Below are 19,606 nucleotides of genomic sequence, written 5' to 3'. Positions count from 1 at the left end.
TGTTAGACAATATTATACATAATTTAATTCTGAACAGATTTGTTAAATATTTCGTTTATGTAAGATATAAAGTTCAAAGTTACAAGAATTGAAATAAATAAATGCACTTGATCCAAGTCATCGATGTTTGATTGTAAATTTATAGTTATAAACTAAATTCAAACTATTATTTTATTTATAAATGCTTTTACAGCTAATATTTTAATTTATAGATATTATGAACTGATATGTTCTAATTATTTTCATATTTTTTTTGTTACTTATAGGCATTTTTATTTCTAGGCTGTTTGCGTACTTTACTCAAAAAAATATTTATAAATATCGACAAACAAAATAATTGACTAATTTTGCAAATTCACATTATAGTAGACATGTTCAAATACAATATATAAAAATTTCACTATTGTTGGTTAAATTTTATAGAAAATACATGAGTTCCAAATTTACATTTAAGCATATAATAATTTTAATCAATTTTTGCTGGCACGTTCATGCGCTTTCCTCAAACTTTTATTTATATCTCACGAAAAACAAAAAAATTACTAATTTTTAAAATTAGTATCTTAGTAGATATATTCAAGTATAATATATTAAAATTTCAGTACTGTTGGATCATTGTTATATAATATACATGAGTTCCAAATATACATTTAAGCATATAATAATTTCAATCAAATTTTGCTGGACGTTCATGCGCTTTCCTCAAACTTTTATTTAAATCTCACGAAAAACAAAAAATTTGACTAATTTTTAAAAGCAGAAGAACAAACGACATATTAAAGTATAAATATAAAAATTTCAGTATTTTTGGATCATTCTTATAGAAAATACACGAGTTCCAAATTTACATTTAAGGATATAATAATTTCAATCAATTTTGCTGGGACGTTCATGCGCTTTCCTTAAACTTTTATATATATCTCACGACAAACAAAAATTTTACTAATTTTTAAAAGCAGTATCATTGTAGACATATTTAAGTACATTATATTAAAATTTCAGTATTATAAGATCAATCTGATAGAAAATATATGAGTTTTAAATTTACATCTCGAAGGCGTGATGTATGTGGGTCGAAGAGTTCTCGACGTGGAACGATGTTACCAAATAAGGTCTTCGTCTCGACGATCTTTCACTTTAATATAATTATATACAAACATATATATATATATATATATATGTATATATATATATGCATATTTATATATGTGTGAAATTTTATGAGAGAAAACAAAAACATATTTTTCAAATAGCTCTTTAAAAAATTTGATAACTACTACTATTAATAAAACACTTTAAAATATATTGCAAATAAATAAATATAATGAATAAATAAACAAACTCCTAATAAATATATCAGTAATAAAAATAAATGGATCATTTTAGTTCATATATAATAATATAATAATCACTTTGATAATGAATATAGAAACTAGCAAATATAGGTAATAAAAATTCAATAAGATATCAGTAAGAAAATAAATTAGTTTAAGATACTTCGATAAAAACTTTCCTGATTTATTTATAATTCATACACTCTTTCAAAATGCTTTTTTGAGTAGCTAAAATTTATACAAAAAAAATATTGTAAATAAATTCCCTTTATATTTGCACTTTGGACAACACTGTATGCTTTCATACAAACAATTCCAATTTCACACTTATAATAATTCAATTTCGCAATTTGTTATAACTCGAACAAATCAGAAATTATATATTGAAATTTAATTTTATCATTTTATTCTAAATTAAATTTTTAAACTTGAAATCAAATATATTTGTTCATTTATACGATTTATTTATACATTACCGGACGTCGTTGGAACATATAGCATGGTCTTATAATTAATTTAAATTGGTTAAAAGATAGATTTAAAATGGTTTTTTTGTTTAATAATATTTGGCGAATTTTATTTATTTATGCAGTTTTTGAAGTAAGTCAGGCTGTAAACCATGAACAGTACTCTGGGGTATGTAAATGATAAAATAATATTATTTATTTGCTAAATTAACCATACATATTTTTTATGAGAAATCTTTTTAGTTACTCATTTATTTGTGCATAATTTTTTATTATATATCTTGTAACTTCTGAAATGTTTGTTTAATATAAATAGTTTGTTTGGCAAATCTGCACAAAATTGAATATTAATTTTATTGTCTAATATTTTAGAGTCTTAAACCAACTCGGTGTACTTGAAAATTGCAATTCAAATAGATTATGAGTTGGCGCTGTGATAGTACACGTACTTACAAAATGTCTTGTAACTTTCAAGGAGTTTGTTTTATTCAAATGGATATTTGACAATTCATTCAAATTGAATAATCAACATTATTGTCTAATATTTTAGAGTCCTAAACCAACTCGGTACTTGAAAATTGCAATTCAAATATAATATGAATCCGGGCGCTGTGATAGTACACGTACTTACAAAATGTCTTGTAACTTTCAAGGAGTTTGTTTTATTCAAATGGAATATTTGGCAAATTTATTCAAAATTGAATAATCAACATTATTGTCTAATATTTTAGAGTCCTACAGCAACTCGGTATACTTGAAAATTGCAATTCAAATAGAATATGAACCTAGGCGCTGTAAATGTGCACGTATTTACTACATCTTTTGTAACTTCCGAAGAGTTCATTTTATTTAAATGGAATATTTGACAAATTTATTCAAAATTGAATAATCAACATTATTGTCTAATATTTTAGTATCCTACAGCAACTCGGTATACTTGAAAATTGCAATTCAAATAGAATATGAGTCCAGGCGCTGCGATAGTGCACATATTAGGTTGTCAAATATCTCCCTTCCGCTTTTTTGCTCTTGGTTTATAATACAAAAAGGCGGAAGGGAGATATTTGACAACCTTATATTTACTAAATCCTTTGTAACTTTCAAGGAGTTTGTTTTATTCAAATGGAATATTTGGCAAATTTGTACAAAATTAAATAGTGAACAATATTTTCTAACATTAAAAAGCCCTACGGCAACTCGTTGTACCTTAAAACCGCCTTGCAAAACACATCAGCCATGTATTAAAAATTTAATTTAGTTTCGATCACGAACTGAAGACTTTGAACGACCATTGATTTATTATAATATTTATAACTTCAAAACCGCTTGTCTAATTTAAAAAGTATATTCATCAAATTTGTTCAAAATTAAATTATTTGCAATATTTTCTAACATCATAACGTTATAAAGCAACTCGATATAATTCAAAATTGCTCTTGAATGTAGGTAATGCATTCCAGCGCTCCAACCGTGTACTTTAAATTGAATACAAATCTTTAACTGTTTGTTCAATATGATCGGTGTCCAAGACAAACTTCTTTAAAAATTAAATTATCTATAACTTTTTTTAACAACAAAAGATGCTACAACAACTCGGTATACGTTCAATTTGCTCTTGAATGTAAGCAATGCATTCCAAGCACTTTTTTCTTAAATTCAATACAAATCTTCAACCGTTCGTTTAATATAAACGATCTCCAAGATAAATTTCTTCAAAATTAAATCATTCAACTTCAACTCTACAGCAACTCGGTATACTTTTAAAATGTTATTCTTTCAACTATTTTTCAGAAAAGCTTAATTCATAAGAAAGGATATGAACACGAGGAGTACAAATTCATATCCAAAGACGGCTACACCATAACCTTAGACAGGATGCCAAATCCTGGCTTGGAACCCATTTTGTTGGTTCCGGGAATGTTGCAGAGCTCGTCAGCCTTTTTGATACAGGGAAGAAGAAGATGTTTGGGTAAAAAATGATAAACAATTGTTTTTGTTATTTAATTAGTTAGTAGGCTGGTATATGCTTTAAGATATTGTTATATATTGTTTTTTCAGGTTCTATTCTTCAAGATAATGACTACGATGTGTGGATTATGAACCCTAGAGGTTCCTATAAGTCCAGGGATCACGTTAAATACAACGCCGAAAGAGATTTTGAATATTGGGATTTCACGTAAATATAATAGTTATATATTTGTACATGCAACCCTAAATTTTTACCTTTCTACCATATAAACTCTGATTTTAATCCCACTTTTATCGAAAAGATTTTTTCTTAGCAATAGTAGTCGTCTAAAAATTTAAAATAAAATTTTTTCCATATCTTTACACTTCGAAGGTTTCTGGACATTTTGGAGAAGAAATGGATATGTGTGTGTGTATACAATTTTTTAACTTCCCGTAGGGTAGTTATAGTAATGGGCCGAAGTCGAAAATGAAAATTTTTGCATTTATCGACGTTTTGAAGGTTTCTGAACATTTTGGCATACCTCAGAAAAAATGGATGTGTGTGTGTGTTTTGTATGTCCGCATTTTTTCGTCCACGTTTTCGGGCGCACGTATCAACCGATTTGAATGGTTTAAAAAGATTCGATCCCTATTGATAGGGAGATGTGCTCATTAGTTTTTGGCAAAGGCAGGTCCAGCCGTTACGGAGATACGGAGCAAAGAGTGCAGAAAATACAAATCGAGTTTTTGAGAGAACGGAGTATCGGATTTGAATGATCTAAAAAACATTCAATTTGTAATGATTGGGAGAAGAGGTGATTAGTTTTTGGCAAAGACAGGTCCCGCCATTTTGAAGATACAGAGCTATATGTGCAAAAATGGCACATTTTTGAGTGAACTGAGCGTCCGACTTGAATGATCTAAAAAACTTTCTGCTTGTATTGACAAAACAATTGCTTCTGAAGAAAAAAAATTATTACATCTTTTTTTATTTTCCATAAAATATTTTTATAATTTTGAAATGAAAATTCAAAAAATGACCCAGGCTAAGCACAGTCTAAGCGCCAGTCTGGTGCAAATGTTTACCCAAGTGCGTTTAGACCGTTTATGTATTGGAGCACTATTCCAATTTTGTGAAAACTATTGAAAAATGTGAAAATGCCGCCAAGCTAAGCGCAGTATAAGTGAAAATGTCGCACAGAATTATTTGCAAATTCGTTTAGACTGTGACTATACGGGAGCACTTTTTCAATTTTGTGCAAATTTGCCAACTATTTTTTTTTTAATCGAATTCGAAACAAAATGACGATTGTTAATGTAATAATTGATTTATGATTTACATTTGATTTGCTCAGATATAATAAGATAAATAATGGAAGTTACAGATTATTTGTAATAATATATTTGAAAACGTTTAAAATTTCTCGAATATTTCATTACTGTACGGGAAGTTCCAGCAATTCACCTTAAGGCACGATGCCATACACTATTAGTTACCACTAGTTTAGATTATTTTTGTTTACCTCCCAGTATGGATGAGACCGAAGTCTGTCCCCTGTTTCTCTCACACAATGAGATTTTAGCTCTTTATCCATTCACAGTTTTGGCATATAGTTATTGACTATGTTTCCATTAATAACTTTCCATTTCTTTCAGTATCCACGAACAGGCGATTTACGACATCCCAGGGGCCCTCGACACGATCACCAACATCACCCACAAAAGATTTGTGAATTACATCGGCCACTCTCAAGGGGCCACATTGGCCCTCATCTACTTCTCCGAGTTTCCAACACATACCAAGAATATAGGCACCACTTTGCTGTTGGCACCGATTATTGGATGGCCTGAAAGGACGCAGGAGGAGGCTGACCTGCTGAAGATCTTGTACAATGAACTTGTGGTAAGGGATAAAGAACACACCAAATAATCTTGATACATTATAAATCATTCATTATTATGCAGAATCACAGTGAGAAAAGGGATTTAAATGATCAATTCCATGCCAAAAGTTGGTACGGAAAAATGATCCGGTCGTTCTGCAGAGCCTACAGGAAGAAACCGAGTGGTTTCTGTGAAATTTTCAGATTTATTGTTCCTGGATATAACAGATGTGACAAAGATATCGTAAGTAAAACTAGCAGATAGAAAAATATTGATATCTAATTTCAAATAAATTATTTTTTAGCCTGTATCAGAGGAATTTCTGGACTCGATGCCTGCTGGAGTATCTTTCCGTCAGGTTTTGCACTACATGCAAATATACATGTCCGGTAAAAGATAATTATTTACATTTAGTACATTAAGAGGCTCAACTAGTGTGAAATTTAAAAAAATCGAATTTTCAATTTTTCCATATTTCGATAGGTTATACCTTTAAAAATAACATACCACAATTTTAAATCGATGTCTTAAACACTTTTTGAGTCACAGCCATTTAAAGAGTATATGTATAGTATATAGTACAACGATCATTTTATCTTCAAACGCGTTTTTCTCAAAACAGCATTTTCCGAATTTGCTGCAGCAATTACTCAAAAATAAATGATCCGATCACTATCAATTTTTTTTTACATGTTCTATATATAGTTCTCCGTAAAATGATCTATCGATTATTTAGTCGGATCAAAAATCGAATTTTGGCAGTCCAAAAACGACCAAAATTTTTGGTAAAATTCGATTTTTTTTAAAAAAAACGCTGTCATTTTGTCAATTTTTGATTTTTTTCTTTATCGTAGCTCATTTTACAGACAATGTTATCTAGTTTAACGAGATTTTTTTTTTTTAATTTTATCCACGTAGAGGGCCGGAATCACTGCAGAAGTGAAGAGCCTTTTTTTGTCGCGCCGTTGGAGATCGACGATAACTTAAAAAATATTAAATTTTTTTCTTCAAAAAATTTACTATGTATTCTTAAAACATGTATAAATATATTCCTAAAATTTTGAAATGATTGATAAAGTAGTTTTTTTTAATATAAATTCCCAAAAATCACCTTTTTTTAGACGGTTACACTAGTTGTGCCCCTTAATATAAAATGTATTAAATTTTTTTTTAAGTTGTACAACATTAGAAAGATTATCTCAGCGTATGATTTTTTTATTTGCTATGGGATTAGTATTTTATTTATTTTGTGGTGCTCTTTTTTTATTTTAGGCCAACTCCAGGGCTTCGATTATGGACCAGAAGGCAATATGGAAAAATACAAACAGCCCGAGCCCCCTGTATATGATGCTGGACATGCAAAGAACGAGCTTTCGGTATTTTATTCCGAAGATGACAATATATGCGCTCACGATGTAAGAAATAATCTGTTTATATATATATACTAGATGACCCGGCAAACGTTGTCCTGCACCCACGTCTACCATTCAAAAGTTCCAAATTCCTTAATATCCTATCCTATACTTTTTAATATCCTGTTTGATGTCCTGCCTTTGTGATTCATGTATGGTGTTAGCATAAGCAGTATAAGAATAAGAAAAAAATAATATAGTTCCTATGGTAGAAAGACAATATCAAACTTGATTTTACCACACAACATAATTGCTTCAATAATTTAGTCTATAATTTTCATAATCTCGTACGATATATTAGTTGCTTTTTGGTATGTATTCCCATCAATAGGAATGGAATACAATCCATTACAATACTATAGTTAACTTCCCGAAAGAGAAGTTTGTTTTTATCAAAAAAAATCTGGTTTGCTAATTTTATGTTTACTCGACGTTTCAAGCCATTCTGATTCGAATGAGACCAAATTTGAAAAAAGTATGTGTATGTGTGTGTATGTATGAGTGTGTGCGTGTGTGTGAACAGATTTTTTGCCGTAAATCGATGTTTTCTCAAAAACGGCTGGACCGATTTCAAACATTTAGAAGCCATTTGATGCACCTCGATGAGGACTATTGTTTGCCAGTTTTGTGCGACGATCGGCCAAGCCGTTTCTTTATAAATAGCAGAAAAGTGAAAAGCTTTTCGCCCACGTTTTAGGCCGCAATTCTGAATCGATTTTGAAAATTCAAAGATCCAAAGATATTGGTTGGTAATCGTGCTGATTAGTTTTTGGTAGAGATCGGCCGGGCCGTTTTCTTGTAATAAAATGTTAAAAAAATGTTAGTACGATTTTTATCATTATTTTTTTGATGATAGATACCATAGTCTTATAGATCATACTGAAATATTACGGCCCTACGACAACTCGTTTAACTTTAAAAATTCGTCAAAAATTGGTATCGTTCTTTTGGCATTTAGCCAACATTAGACCTTTCATCGACGTTTGCGCAAAAACGCCTGAACCGATTTTAGAAATTTAAAAGCCATTTGATGTATTTCGGTGAGGACTATCGTTTGTCAGTTTTGTGCGACGATCTGCCGAGCCGTTTCTTTATAATTCGAAAAAAAGTGTTAAACTTTTCGTGCACATTTAAGCTCATACTACCGAATTGATTTAAAAAAATCAAAAACTGTTCGAAAGATATTGGTTGGGAATGATACTGATTAGTTTTAGGTGAAAATCTACCGAGCCGTTTTCTTGTAATTAACTGTTGGAAAAAAAATTAAGCTGATTTTTATATAACTTTTTTGGCGATATATATCATGGTCTTATAGAATTTACTAAAATATTACGGCCTTACGACAAATAGTTTAAATGTAAAAAATCATCAAATTGTGAAAAAATGAGTAGTTTTTTTGACGTTTGTTAAAATTAAAATTAGGCGATTTACTTGAAATAACGATAGAGTACTTAGTCGTAATAATTATACTAAACCATTAAAGTCCTACGGAAACTGGTTCAATTACAAAAATTATTGATTTGTGAAAATTGGCTTTTAGAAAATACTCCGAGTTAACGTGTTCATTCTTTTTCAATTATATGTAATAAATTCACTCAGAATACTTTTAATCACTCATAAATTAATTAATTTTTTATTGATTAAGTCGATTATTAACACATATCAGGAAGTTCATGTAACTTGCCTCAAGGCAAAATACCAATACCAGCTAGTTACATTTTTTTCTCTTCGCCAGTCGGTTCACGACATGTTCGTTGATATGCGCGGCCTGAAGGACATCGTCCTGGTCGATGGCGATCACTTCACCCACAACGACTTCCTTTGGTCACCAGAGGCCTACGAAGAGGTCTACATGGAGGTGCTGTGGGAACTGAGCGGCTTGATACATAAAATTCAATCTTACATGGCCATGAGCAGCACGGTGGAATTTGAATCGGATGAAAGTGATGAATCGTCGGAAGAAAGTGATGAAGATGATAGTCATCAGCCGAAGGAAAAGCGTGCTCATCAGCCGGGTCATGATCACAGTCATGAGAAGAATGATGATCATGGTCATCAGCCGGATAAAACTTCAAGCTAAGATGGAGAAAGCAGCAGAATTATTAAACAAATTTGTTTATAATATCTCTTGTAACTATTGAACAGTTTGAGTAATATAAATCAAACTTTAAGAAAACTTGTTTGAAATTAAATTATTTATAATATTGTCTAATATTATAGAACTCTACAGCAACTCGGTATACTTCAAAATTGGTTTTGGAAATAGATTATTAACGCAAGAAAGTAGAGCAACTCAAATTCAATCTAGAACTAGCTTTATGAAATTTTATTCTTTTGTTCAAAATATCTCTTGTAACTTTTGAATCGTTTGTGCAAAGTTAGTGAAATATTAAGCAAATTTATTTAAAATTAAATTATTTATAATATTGTCTAATATTATAGCATCCTACAGCAACTCGGTATACTCCAAATTTGCAATTGAAATATAGATTGATGACGTTGACGATCTCTTGTAACTTTTGAATCGTTTGTGCAAAGTTCGTGAAATATTAAGCAAATGTGTTTAAAATTAAATTATTTATAATATTGTCTAATATTATAGTACTCTACAGCAACTCGGTATACTTCAAAATTAGTTTTGGAAATAGATTATTAACGCAAGAAAGAATAGCAACTCAAATTCAATCTAGAACTGGCTTTATGAAATTTTATGCATTTGTGTAAAATATCTCTTGTAACTTTTGAATCGTTTGTGCAAAGTTATTGAAATATTAAGCAAATTTGTTTAAAATTAAATGTTTAATAATATTGTCTAATATTGTATAACTCTACAGCAACTCGGTATATCTTAAAATTGCAATTGAAAATTAGGTTGTTATCGTTAGCGCATACTAATCGAGTGACCCACAACCAATCGTGAATTTGCTTTATGGAATTTTATGCATTTTTATATGCATATTTTATGAATTTTATATCTCTTGTAACTTTTAAACGGTTTGAGTAAAGTACATAAAATATTAAAGAAATTTGTTTAAAATTAAATGATTTATAATATTGTCTAATATTGTAGATCTCTACAGTCACTCGGTATACCTTAAAATTGCAATTGAAAAATAGATTGTTGACATGGGTGCATACTTTATGCGTTTGTTTATTATATCTCTTGTAACTTTTGAATCGTTTGTGCACAGTTAGTGAAATATTAAGCAAATATGTTTGAAATTAAATTGTTTATAATATTGTCTAATATTGTAGAACTCTCCAGCAACTCGGTATACTTAAAAATGCAATAAAAAATTAGATTGTTAACGTGAGTGTATACTTATCGAGCAACCCATAACCAATCGTGGATTAGCTTTATTTTATGCATTTGTTTAATATATCTCTTATAACTCTTGAATCGTTTGTGCAAAGTTTGTGAAATATTAAGCAAATTTGTTTAAAATTAAATTGTCTATAATATTGTCTAATATCAGGAGACTCTACAGCAAGTCGGTATACTTAAAATTGCAATCGAAAATTAGATTGTTATAGTGAGTGCATACTTATCGAGCGACTCATAACCAATCATGAATTGGCTTTATGCCTTTGTTTATTATATCGCTCGTAACTTTTGTCCAAAGTTATTGAAATATTAAGCAAATTTGTTTAAAATTAAATTGTCTACAATATTGTCTAATATCACAAGACTCTACAACAACTCGGTTCACTTGAAAATTGCAATTGAAAATAGAAAATTGTTTAGAGCTAGCTAAATGTGCATTAATTCATGATATCTCACATAACTTTCAAATCTTTCTTCCGAGAGGAATGAAATATTTAACGAATTTGTATAAAATTAAATTATCTATAATATTTTCTAACATCATAACGCACTACAGCAACTCGATATACTTTAAAATAGTAATTGAATGTAAAAAATATATAGGTCTATAGACATTTTAACCAGGAATTGCATGTATTTGATTTTATGCATTTTTTTTATAATAACTTCCAAACCGTTTGTGCAAAGTTAGTGAATTATTAAGCAAATTTGTTTAAAATTGAATGCTTTATATTATTGTCTAACATTATACTGCTCTATAGCAACTTGGTTTACTTTAAAATAGCAATTGAATGTAAAAATAGAGATCTATAGAATTTTGACCATGAATATGTGTTTATTCATGTTTTTATTATATCCATATATCTCTGAACCGTTTGCGTATTATATATTAAATATTAAGCAAATTTATTTAAAATTGCATAATCTTTGTATAATATTATACTGCTCTACAGCAATGTACCTTAAATTGCATAAATTTATTTTGATTCAAAATTCGCGCCTTCGGTGACAAGTTCCTCACTTCAAGTTGCACAATTCAATCCTTGCACGAGCTCTAGGCATTTATATAGAGCGCTGATCAGTCGTTATCAATCCTTCTTTGAGTGCCGGTGTAAACAAATATTTAACCATTTCTACATGTGTTTTTACATAAATTTAATAATGAATCTTATTATAAAGTGTTTAAACATCTCTACAATGGAGATTAATTGTTGTGTTGAGCTTGATAAATGTGTATTTGTTTATTACTACTTTTGGGACCTGTTGAACAAGATGGATGCGATATTTGGTAAATTTGCACAAAATTTAATAACCTATAATATTTGTATACTTATGCATGTAAAGGATTTTATATATATAACTAGTCGCTATAGCTTTACAATTGCGATTTAACATAAATAATTATATCGAATGTGCATTTATTTATTAAGCTTGACATTCCTGTAACATTTGGAACTTTTATCCAAGATGGACGAAGAATTTGGTAAATTTGAACAAAATTTTATTATTTATTATTTAATCTCTAAAGTAACACGGTGTGCTTTAAAATTGCGTTTTGACATAAATAGTTACACGTAGTGCACTTATTTAGTATTAGACTTGTGATTTTTAACTGCTCTGTTAATATTAATATAACATTAAATTAATTTGTTTAAAACAAAATGGTGCACAATATGGTTAAACGTCAAAAGATTTTACAGCAACTCTGTATAGTTCAAAATAATACCTCAAAATAGAAAATTCTTTATCAATAATAATATATTTATTGATATTTAGAGGAAAATGTAAGAACAAAATATTTTCTCTAACAATTTTGAACTTGAATATATACAAACAATTGTTTAGTGTAACATTATTTCACAGACATCGTTTTGGAAACTTTCAGGTCCAATAATAAATTTTATCCTATTGCTTCAAATAAACATCAATATATAAATAAATTCTCTATGATTCTTTATCTATTCCTTATTTATAGAATCTAGTGCTTTTATTTATTAAATCTCTTATAACTTTTGAACAGTTTGAGTAATATAAATAAAATATTAAGCAAATTTGTTTATAATTAAATTATTTACATTGACAATGTTGTCTAATATTATGCATCCCTACACCAACTCCATATACTTTTATAATTCAAGAAAGCATATACGTACAGTATTATAAATGCATTTGTTTATCATTTCTCTTGTAACTTTTAAACCGTTTGAGTATTATAAATGAAATATTCAGTGAATTTGTTTAATATTAAATGATTTATAATCTTGTCTAATATTATAGCACTCTACAACATCTTGGTATACCTTAAAATTGCAATTGAAACAAAAAATAGTTTGTTATTTTGAATACGTTGGGAATGCTCATATATTTATTATATCTTAAAATTTTTAAAACGCGTTTATATTAGATAAGTACAAAAAATATTTGTAAAAATAGTTTAAATTATATTATTTTCATGATTATCTATTAGGGGCCGTCTGAGGGACGTACCTTCAATTAGGGGTTTGACAAAAAATTACCTAAGAGAGGGCGGAGTCTAGTAAGATATCACATGTATTTATTTTTTACCTGAATTTAAAAACAGAACAAAATTTTATGTTTTTTTTCTAGGTACTAAAAATAGGACGAATAGGGGTTATTTTTAATATGAACAAGGGTGAGGGGATGGGTCCAAAAATCGTTAAAAATCGATCACGTGATTAATAACCCCTTATTATAATGATCTTCAGAAATTTTGTATACTTTGAAAAATAGAAAATTATTCTGAACTTACAATTACTTAGTACACGTATAAGTGCATTTTTTTGTTATATGTCTTATATCTTCCAAACCGCTTGTCTAAAATTTATAAAATATTTGGTAAATTTGTTCAAAATTGAATAATCTATAATATTTTCTAACACCACAAGTCTCTACAGCAACTCCGTGTACTTTAAATCGCATTTGAAGAGAGAAAATTGTTCTGAGCTTGCAATTAGTTCAAGTGCACATATTTATTATATCTCTTGTAACTTACAAACCGCTTCTCTAACATATATGAAATATTTGGCAAATTTGTACAAAATTGAATAATCTATAATATTTTCTAATATCATAAGTCTCTACATCAACTCGGTATATTTTAAAACCGCATTTGATAAGAGAAAATTATTCTCTATACTTACAATTAGTTCAAGTGCCCATATTTATTATATCTCTTGTAACTTACAAACCGCTTGTATAATATATATAAAATATTTGACAAATTTGTTTAAAATTAAATTATCTATAATATTTTCTTATATCATAAGTCTCTACAGCAACTCGGTATACTTTAAAATCGCAATTGAAATTAAAAAAAAAATTCTGTCTAGTTGCTTGCAACCACACATGTATAAAATAATGTCTTCATTGAATTGCACTAAACAATATATTGTTTAGTGAATTTACACAAACAACTATTAAACTATTAGCGACAGTTTGTCTCTGTAAAAGAGATCATTTTTATATTCCTCGTCCTGAAGTAAAACTTCCATGGCAACCAAAGTTTTGTTGATGAAGTAAACTCTCTGAATAATTTTCAATGCAAGCGAAATGAAGAGTTGGAAAATTTATCTAAATAACTAAATCTGAATTTTGTTGATTATATAAGTCGTTGTTTTACACTTGCCTTAAGAAAAAATGCCATTTACAACTAGTTCTATATTAAATTAAAACCAAATGGAGCATTTACCTGATGATTACGACATTTTGTCGCACCCTTTGTTCCAATTGCCAAAAACTTTCAGAGAAAAGCCGACATTTAAAGGTGCCAAACATAAAAAATTACCACCAATTGCCAGGAAGGACAAGAAGACCAAAAAAGTTAAAAGTAAGCACCACCACATATACAAATATTTACCTTATTTTATTTATTTATGTCTATCTATTATTTTTTAGAGGGTTTAACTTACACAGCCCTAAGGAAGGAGCGTGAAGAATTTCGCAAAAGACTGATTAATTTAATAATAAGAAAAGACGATGGCGATCCCAACGATATTCCTTCTCCAGAAGAAAAGGAATTTTTGCGTTATTATTATTATATACATCATGGTATCGATACTGTGCATGTTGCACCTTTGCAACCGAAGATTATGAAAAGGTAATATTTATTTATTATATTGCTTGTAACTTTTGAACCGTGTTTTTAATAGAATTGAAATATTGGGCAAATTTGTTTAAAATTGAATGCTCTATAATATTGTCTGATATTATAATGCTCTACAGCAACTTGGTATACTTTAAAATTGAGTTTGAATGCCGGTAAGTGACTCCGAATTTTGTCATGAATTGATGAGACATTTATTAGACGTGCATATAATTATTGTATCTCTTGTAACTTTTAAACCGTTTCTTTGATATAAACGAAATAATAAGCAAGTTTGTTTAAAATTAAATGCTCTATAATATTGTCATAGACTTAGACATAGACATAGACATATAGAATATTATAATATTATAATATTATATTATTCTACAGCAACTCGGTATACTTTAAAATTGAATTTGAATGTCGGTAAGTAACTCCGAATTTTGTTTACATTTAATCTTGAATTGACGAGATATTTATTGCAGCGCATTTTTTTATTATATCTCTTGTAACTTTTAAATAGTTTGTTTAATATAAATAAATATTAAGCAAATTTATTTAAAATTGGATGCTCTATGAAGTAAGTAGTCTAATATTATGTTACCCTGCAGCAACTCGGTATACTTTAAAATCGCTTTCAACATATTTTTTTTAGATTTTAGGAAAATCTTTTAGATGATATATTGGAGTTGGTGTATAAAAAATATTTAATGCATTAATTATATATCATAATTTTTATACTTGTCGAAACGTTGTATGGAAGAAAAGGAAGTTTGTTCTTAAAATATTCAAGTGCAAGCAATTTAGTGGTTTTATTTCTCATATCTCTTGTAACTTTTAAACGGACTGTTTGATATAATTGAAATATTTGACAAATTTGTGCAAAATTATATAATCTATAATATTATTTAATACTATAATGCTCTACAGCAACTCGGTGTACTTTAAAATTGCGTTTAAAAAAAGGCTACATGTGCTAAACATACAGGTAATAAACTTATTCTAGGGACAATTTTGTACAAAATTCTATACTATTATTTAATATTAATTTTCCTCGCAGCAACTTGTTATACTTTAAAATGTATTATCATTATTTATGTGTCTATATTTTTATTTCCAGAGTATTTTCCTTAATAAGTCAAAAACTTCTCAAATGGACGTCTTGTTTAAATTTGTTAACAAACGAAGTCAAAGAAGACTATTTGGTGGCTGTAAAAAAAGCTATAGTGGATTTTGTTCTGCAGGATTCATCAAAAGCCAAAGACAGGGTAAAAATGGATGAACAATTTAATAAATTATAATTGATTTTGATATTAAGTTTTTTTCCCTTGTAGATTGTCCAATTCGATTCGCCGGAACGTGCCGAATTAAAAATATTTACAATAGAATGGAAAGTTAGTTTTAATAAAAATCGTACGAAGATTCAGAAATGCTTGAACACGGTCAATCCTTATGTTGGGGAAGTTATTAATATTTGGGTTCGAAAATTCAGGTAATTATCCTGATGTACTTATTAAATCGAAGAAGTTATTAATATTTGGGTTTGGAAATTCTGGTATTTATAATTACAATGGCTAGGCTATAGCCAGATGTACTTATTAAATCTCTTGTAAATTTTAAATAGTTGGTTTAATATAAATTGCATATTTGGCAAATGTGTACAAAATTAGATAATCTTCAGAATTGTCTAACATCATAATGCTATACAGCGACTCGGTATACTCATAAATGACCATTTAGAAGAATACAACGAGTTATAGAAGATGTATTCATGTTGCAAGTGCATTTGTTTACTACATTTTTTTTAACTTGTAAACTATATAATAGTACATTTGGCAAATTAGTCCAAAATTAAAAACCAACAAGTTTGTCTATTACCATAATGACCTTCAACAAATTGGTCTACTCTAAATTTATTTCGCGAAAGGATAAATGTGCACACAAAGTTTTTTCCCTTCTTCAGGGACTTTCGTCTGGTGGACACCAACTCTTTGTCCAAATGCGGTGGTGCCTTATCTTTGGCCAATTTCGAATCGGAGGTGAAATCTCATTTATCCAAAGCAAGAGATCTTATGCTGAACGATTGGTTGCCTTCTTTGAGAGATCTCCTGATGCGAAGGCAACGCAGCAGGGCCAGGGCCAGGTCCAGATCGTCCAAACACAGGTAGGAGAAATAACCCAGAAAACAAATCTATCATAATGTTTAATGATTTATATTGATTTTTAATCTATCATTTAATGTTTTTTATTTTTTTTTTAAGATTGCGTCCAATAAACGACGAACGTTCCAACGAAAGTTTCTTCGACACCATCGCCTGTGTAATGGAAAGACAACTCCAAGAATTGTGCCTGAACAGCGCCAGGGATTACGCTGATTATGTGGCTGATTACGGGGTAACAAAACACCAAAAACAATTTCCAAATACACAAAACAATTATCTACTTATCTAATTATTTTTAGCAAAGAAACAGAGGCATCCAGATCAACATAGTCCGTCGAAAGACGGCCTGCATTTCGAACCGTCGTTCAAAAAAATCCAAACAGTCTTCCTGAACACTTTCAAATTCATGGTGAAAATTGTCAAAGATATTCCAAGAGTCGATGTCAATTCTAACCAGGACGAGGAGAGGAAAATGTTAAAAGTAGACCAAGAAATTTAAAAATAATTATTTGTGGGTGATTAATATTTTTGTTTATTTTTTAGCCCATAATTCCCGAAGATTTGATCGAGAAATGCAGACAGGAGGTACATGAGATTTTGGAGGATCACAGAATTGGACCAGAGTTGCTTGTACAGGATTTTGATCAGTTTATTGATTTGATTAATGGAAATGTAAGTTATAAATATAATCATGAATTATCATATATCAATTATAACTGATAAATATTGTTTTTTTAGGTTCAGGAACAGATGAAGGAGTTTTTTGCAACAGAACATCCATTTGAAGAATATTGCGAGTTGATTGAGAAATTTCAGAGCACTTCCTATAAATACCAGTCGAAGTAAGAAAATTATACATATATAAATATTAGGGTGGTCCTTAATATGGACATTTTCGAATTTCCTTGCTCCCAAGAGCTCAAATGGTTCCAAATTGATGAAAAGCAATTCTCTGAAAGTTTCAGCTCTTGATGTTAATTTTAGATAGTGCGCAATTCAATCAAACTTCATATGGAAATAGCATGACAAAATTTTCAAAAATTTTCAAAATGTTTTTAGATATAATTTAGGAAACAAATGATTGAATTTTATTCAAATTTGTCATTAAGTTATGCCTAAATTATTTTTTTTTTATTTTCAAATTTTTCCATGTTATTTTCATACAAAACTTTGATTGAATTGTGCTCTATCTAAAAGACAATATTAAGAGCTAAAACTTTCAGAGAATTGTTTTTTATCAATGTGGAATCATTTGAACCCTTGGGAGCAAGGAAATTCGAAAATGTCCATATTAAGGACCACCCTAATAATATATATTATATAATCAATGTGATTTTTGCTCAAGGTGGAGCATGTGGTCACCATTGGTTTGTACGAAATGCACAGAGAAGATTTGGTGCAATCTTTAACAAATGCTGCTGTTAAAAATAAGGATGATTTGATCAATTGGATTATTACGGATTATCAAATATGATGAAAGCGTAAGAAGTTGCACTATATAAATAATAATTATTTTAATAGATGGACTGCTGGAAAGCAGAATCATGGAACTGTTTTCTTTGGTCTTCACTTTAAAACTTTCTGCTTTGTCGACTTTACAATTTTTAGTATTTATACCATCATCATTTTTTAAATTCTTTGCCTCATCATTCTGCTATCTAATAAGCTCAGTTAATTAATTATTATCTCCCATTTCTTCATTTATTGCCTTGTTTTATTTTTATCATCTTTGGAACTGAAATCTTATTATTTACTAATTGTTTTTATCTTCCAGTTTATCGGAAGAGTACCAATCAATGTCCTCCAGTGCTTTGGCAATACCAGAAGATACTGCCCAATTGATGGCAGCAACTGAATTTGTACGTCAGGCTGAAGGCAGCACATTGGCAATTATGCAGGACAGGTTGCGTCAGGTTGTTCGGAGACTGCTCTTTCTATCGGATCATCATGCTTTGACACAGCAGGAAATTAAGCAGAACACTGAGGCATTTCAATGGTAGGGGAAAGACTTATGAGCAATTTTTAGGCATGCACTTGGAGAATTACTTGATTGTCACCAAAACGGTTTTAAAATGTATAAAATTGTGTTAAAATTGAGATCTATAGTGTTTCATGAGCTCCACAGCAAAATTTGCCTACACATCCCACAGTTTTCATTCTGAACTGCTTGTGTTGAATTTATTTCTATCTAGGTATCTACGTATGCCTTCAGTGTTTGAGGAGCATCGTCAAATGGCTGACATCAAAACTGCTGAATTCCAAAGAGGATTGAAGGTACAACTGATCACATTCCATATAAAAATAAGTACTGAACCTTCTGTTTTTATAATTAGTCAAGATAGTACAATTTGGAGAAGAACTTCAACGTCTGGATGGCCTGGTAAACGCTTGCAGAAACTGGGGCGACGTCTCGCAATTGAAAAAATACAGAAAACGTGCCACAACACATGGGACCAAGGTCTAAATCACTCTTACCTCCATCTTAAATCTAGAATTAATAAGTCTTATTTCCTAGGTTGATTTTAGCAATGGAGACCATAAAGCAGTTCACACCGAAGAGACATCCTTCGGGTACGAGTTGTCCAGTTATCCACTTCAGCAAGAGATTCACGAAAGGTTGAGGGGCCGTTTAAGAATCTTTATGAATCTGTGGAGATTTTTTGGATAAATACGATCATGGATGAAGGCCAAGGTAGGTTTGGTGATAAAACTCAGGTTTTGTCGAAGTTTTAATAAATAATTGTGTGGGGTTTTTAGATTGGTGTGTGTTTCCACCGGAGGAGATTCAGACGGAAGTTGAGGGTTATTTTAAGACTGTTATGGCTTTGGAAGAGAACTTTGCTGGGAAGCATCCTGTTACTAAGGATTTAGCAGCTGAGGTAAGGGATAAATGATAATGTTTAATTATTGCAACAACTGGAATTAAATTGGCTACTACATAGTTTTACAGCTCCATAATTTAAGTTT

At 29.8% G+C, this 19,606-nt stretch overlaps 1 protein-coding gene and 1 pseudogene across 1 annotated transcript; both read left to right on the top strand.

Moving 5' to 3' along the window:
* The window catches only part of LOC113372813, a 25,565-nt pseudogene that overhangs the window by 3,641 nt on the left and 2,318 nt on the right, over nt 1–19,606 (top strand).
* LOC113374093 (lipase 1-like) lies at nt 1,800–9,170 on the top strand. Its single transcript, XM_026614360.1, has 8 exons — nt 1,800–1,970; nt 3,593–3,770; nt 3,860–3,977; nt 5,408–5,654; nt 5,717–5,878; nt 5,940–6,024; nt 6,908–7,050; nt 8,783–9,170. The coding sequence occupies exons 1-8, from the start codon at nt 1,878–1,880 to the stop codon at nt 9,125–9,127; spliced, it is 1,371 nt and encodes a 456-aa protein (XP_026470145.1). The 5' UTR covers nt 1,800–1,877; the 3' UTR covers nt 9,128–9,170.

Source organism: Ctenocephalides felis, unplaced genomic scaffold, assembly GCF_003426905.1.
Source record: "Ctenocephalides felis isolate EL2017-DRISC unplaced genomic scaffold, ASM342690v1 CF-g0.4_SCAFFOLD_01604, whole genome shotgun sequence".
Taxonomy (NCBI): Eukaryota; Metazoa; Arthropoda; class Insecta; order Siphonaptera; family Pulicidae; genus Ctenocephalides; species Ctenocephalides felis.
Note: the sequence above shows the minus strand (reverse complement) of the source record. Positions and strands in the feature narration are given on the sequence as shown.

Coding starts and splice junctions, on each gene's coding strand:
- LOC113374093 (XM_026614360.1), top strand. CDS start 1,878: ATGGTTTTTTTGTTTAATAATATTTGGCGAATTTTATTTATTTATGCA. Junction 1,971..3,592: donor ACCATGAACAGTACTCTGGG/GTATGTAAATGA, acceptor ACTATTTTTCAG/AAAAGCTTAATTCATAAGAA. Junction 3,978..5,407: donor TTTGAATATTGGGATTTCAC/GTAAATATAATA, acceptor CATTTCTTTCAG/TATCCACGAACAGGCGATTT.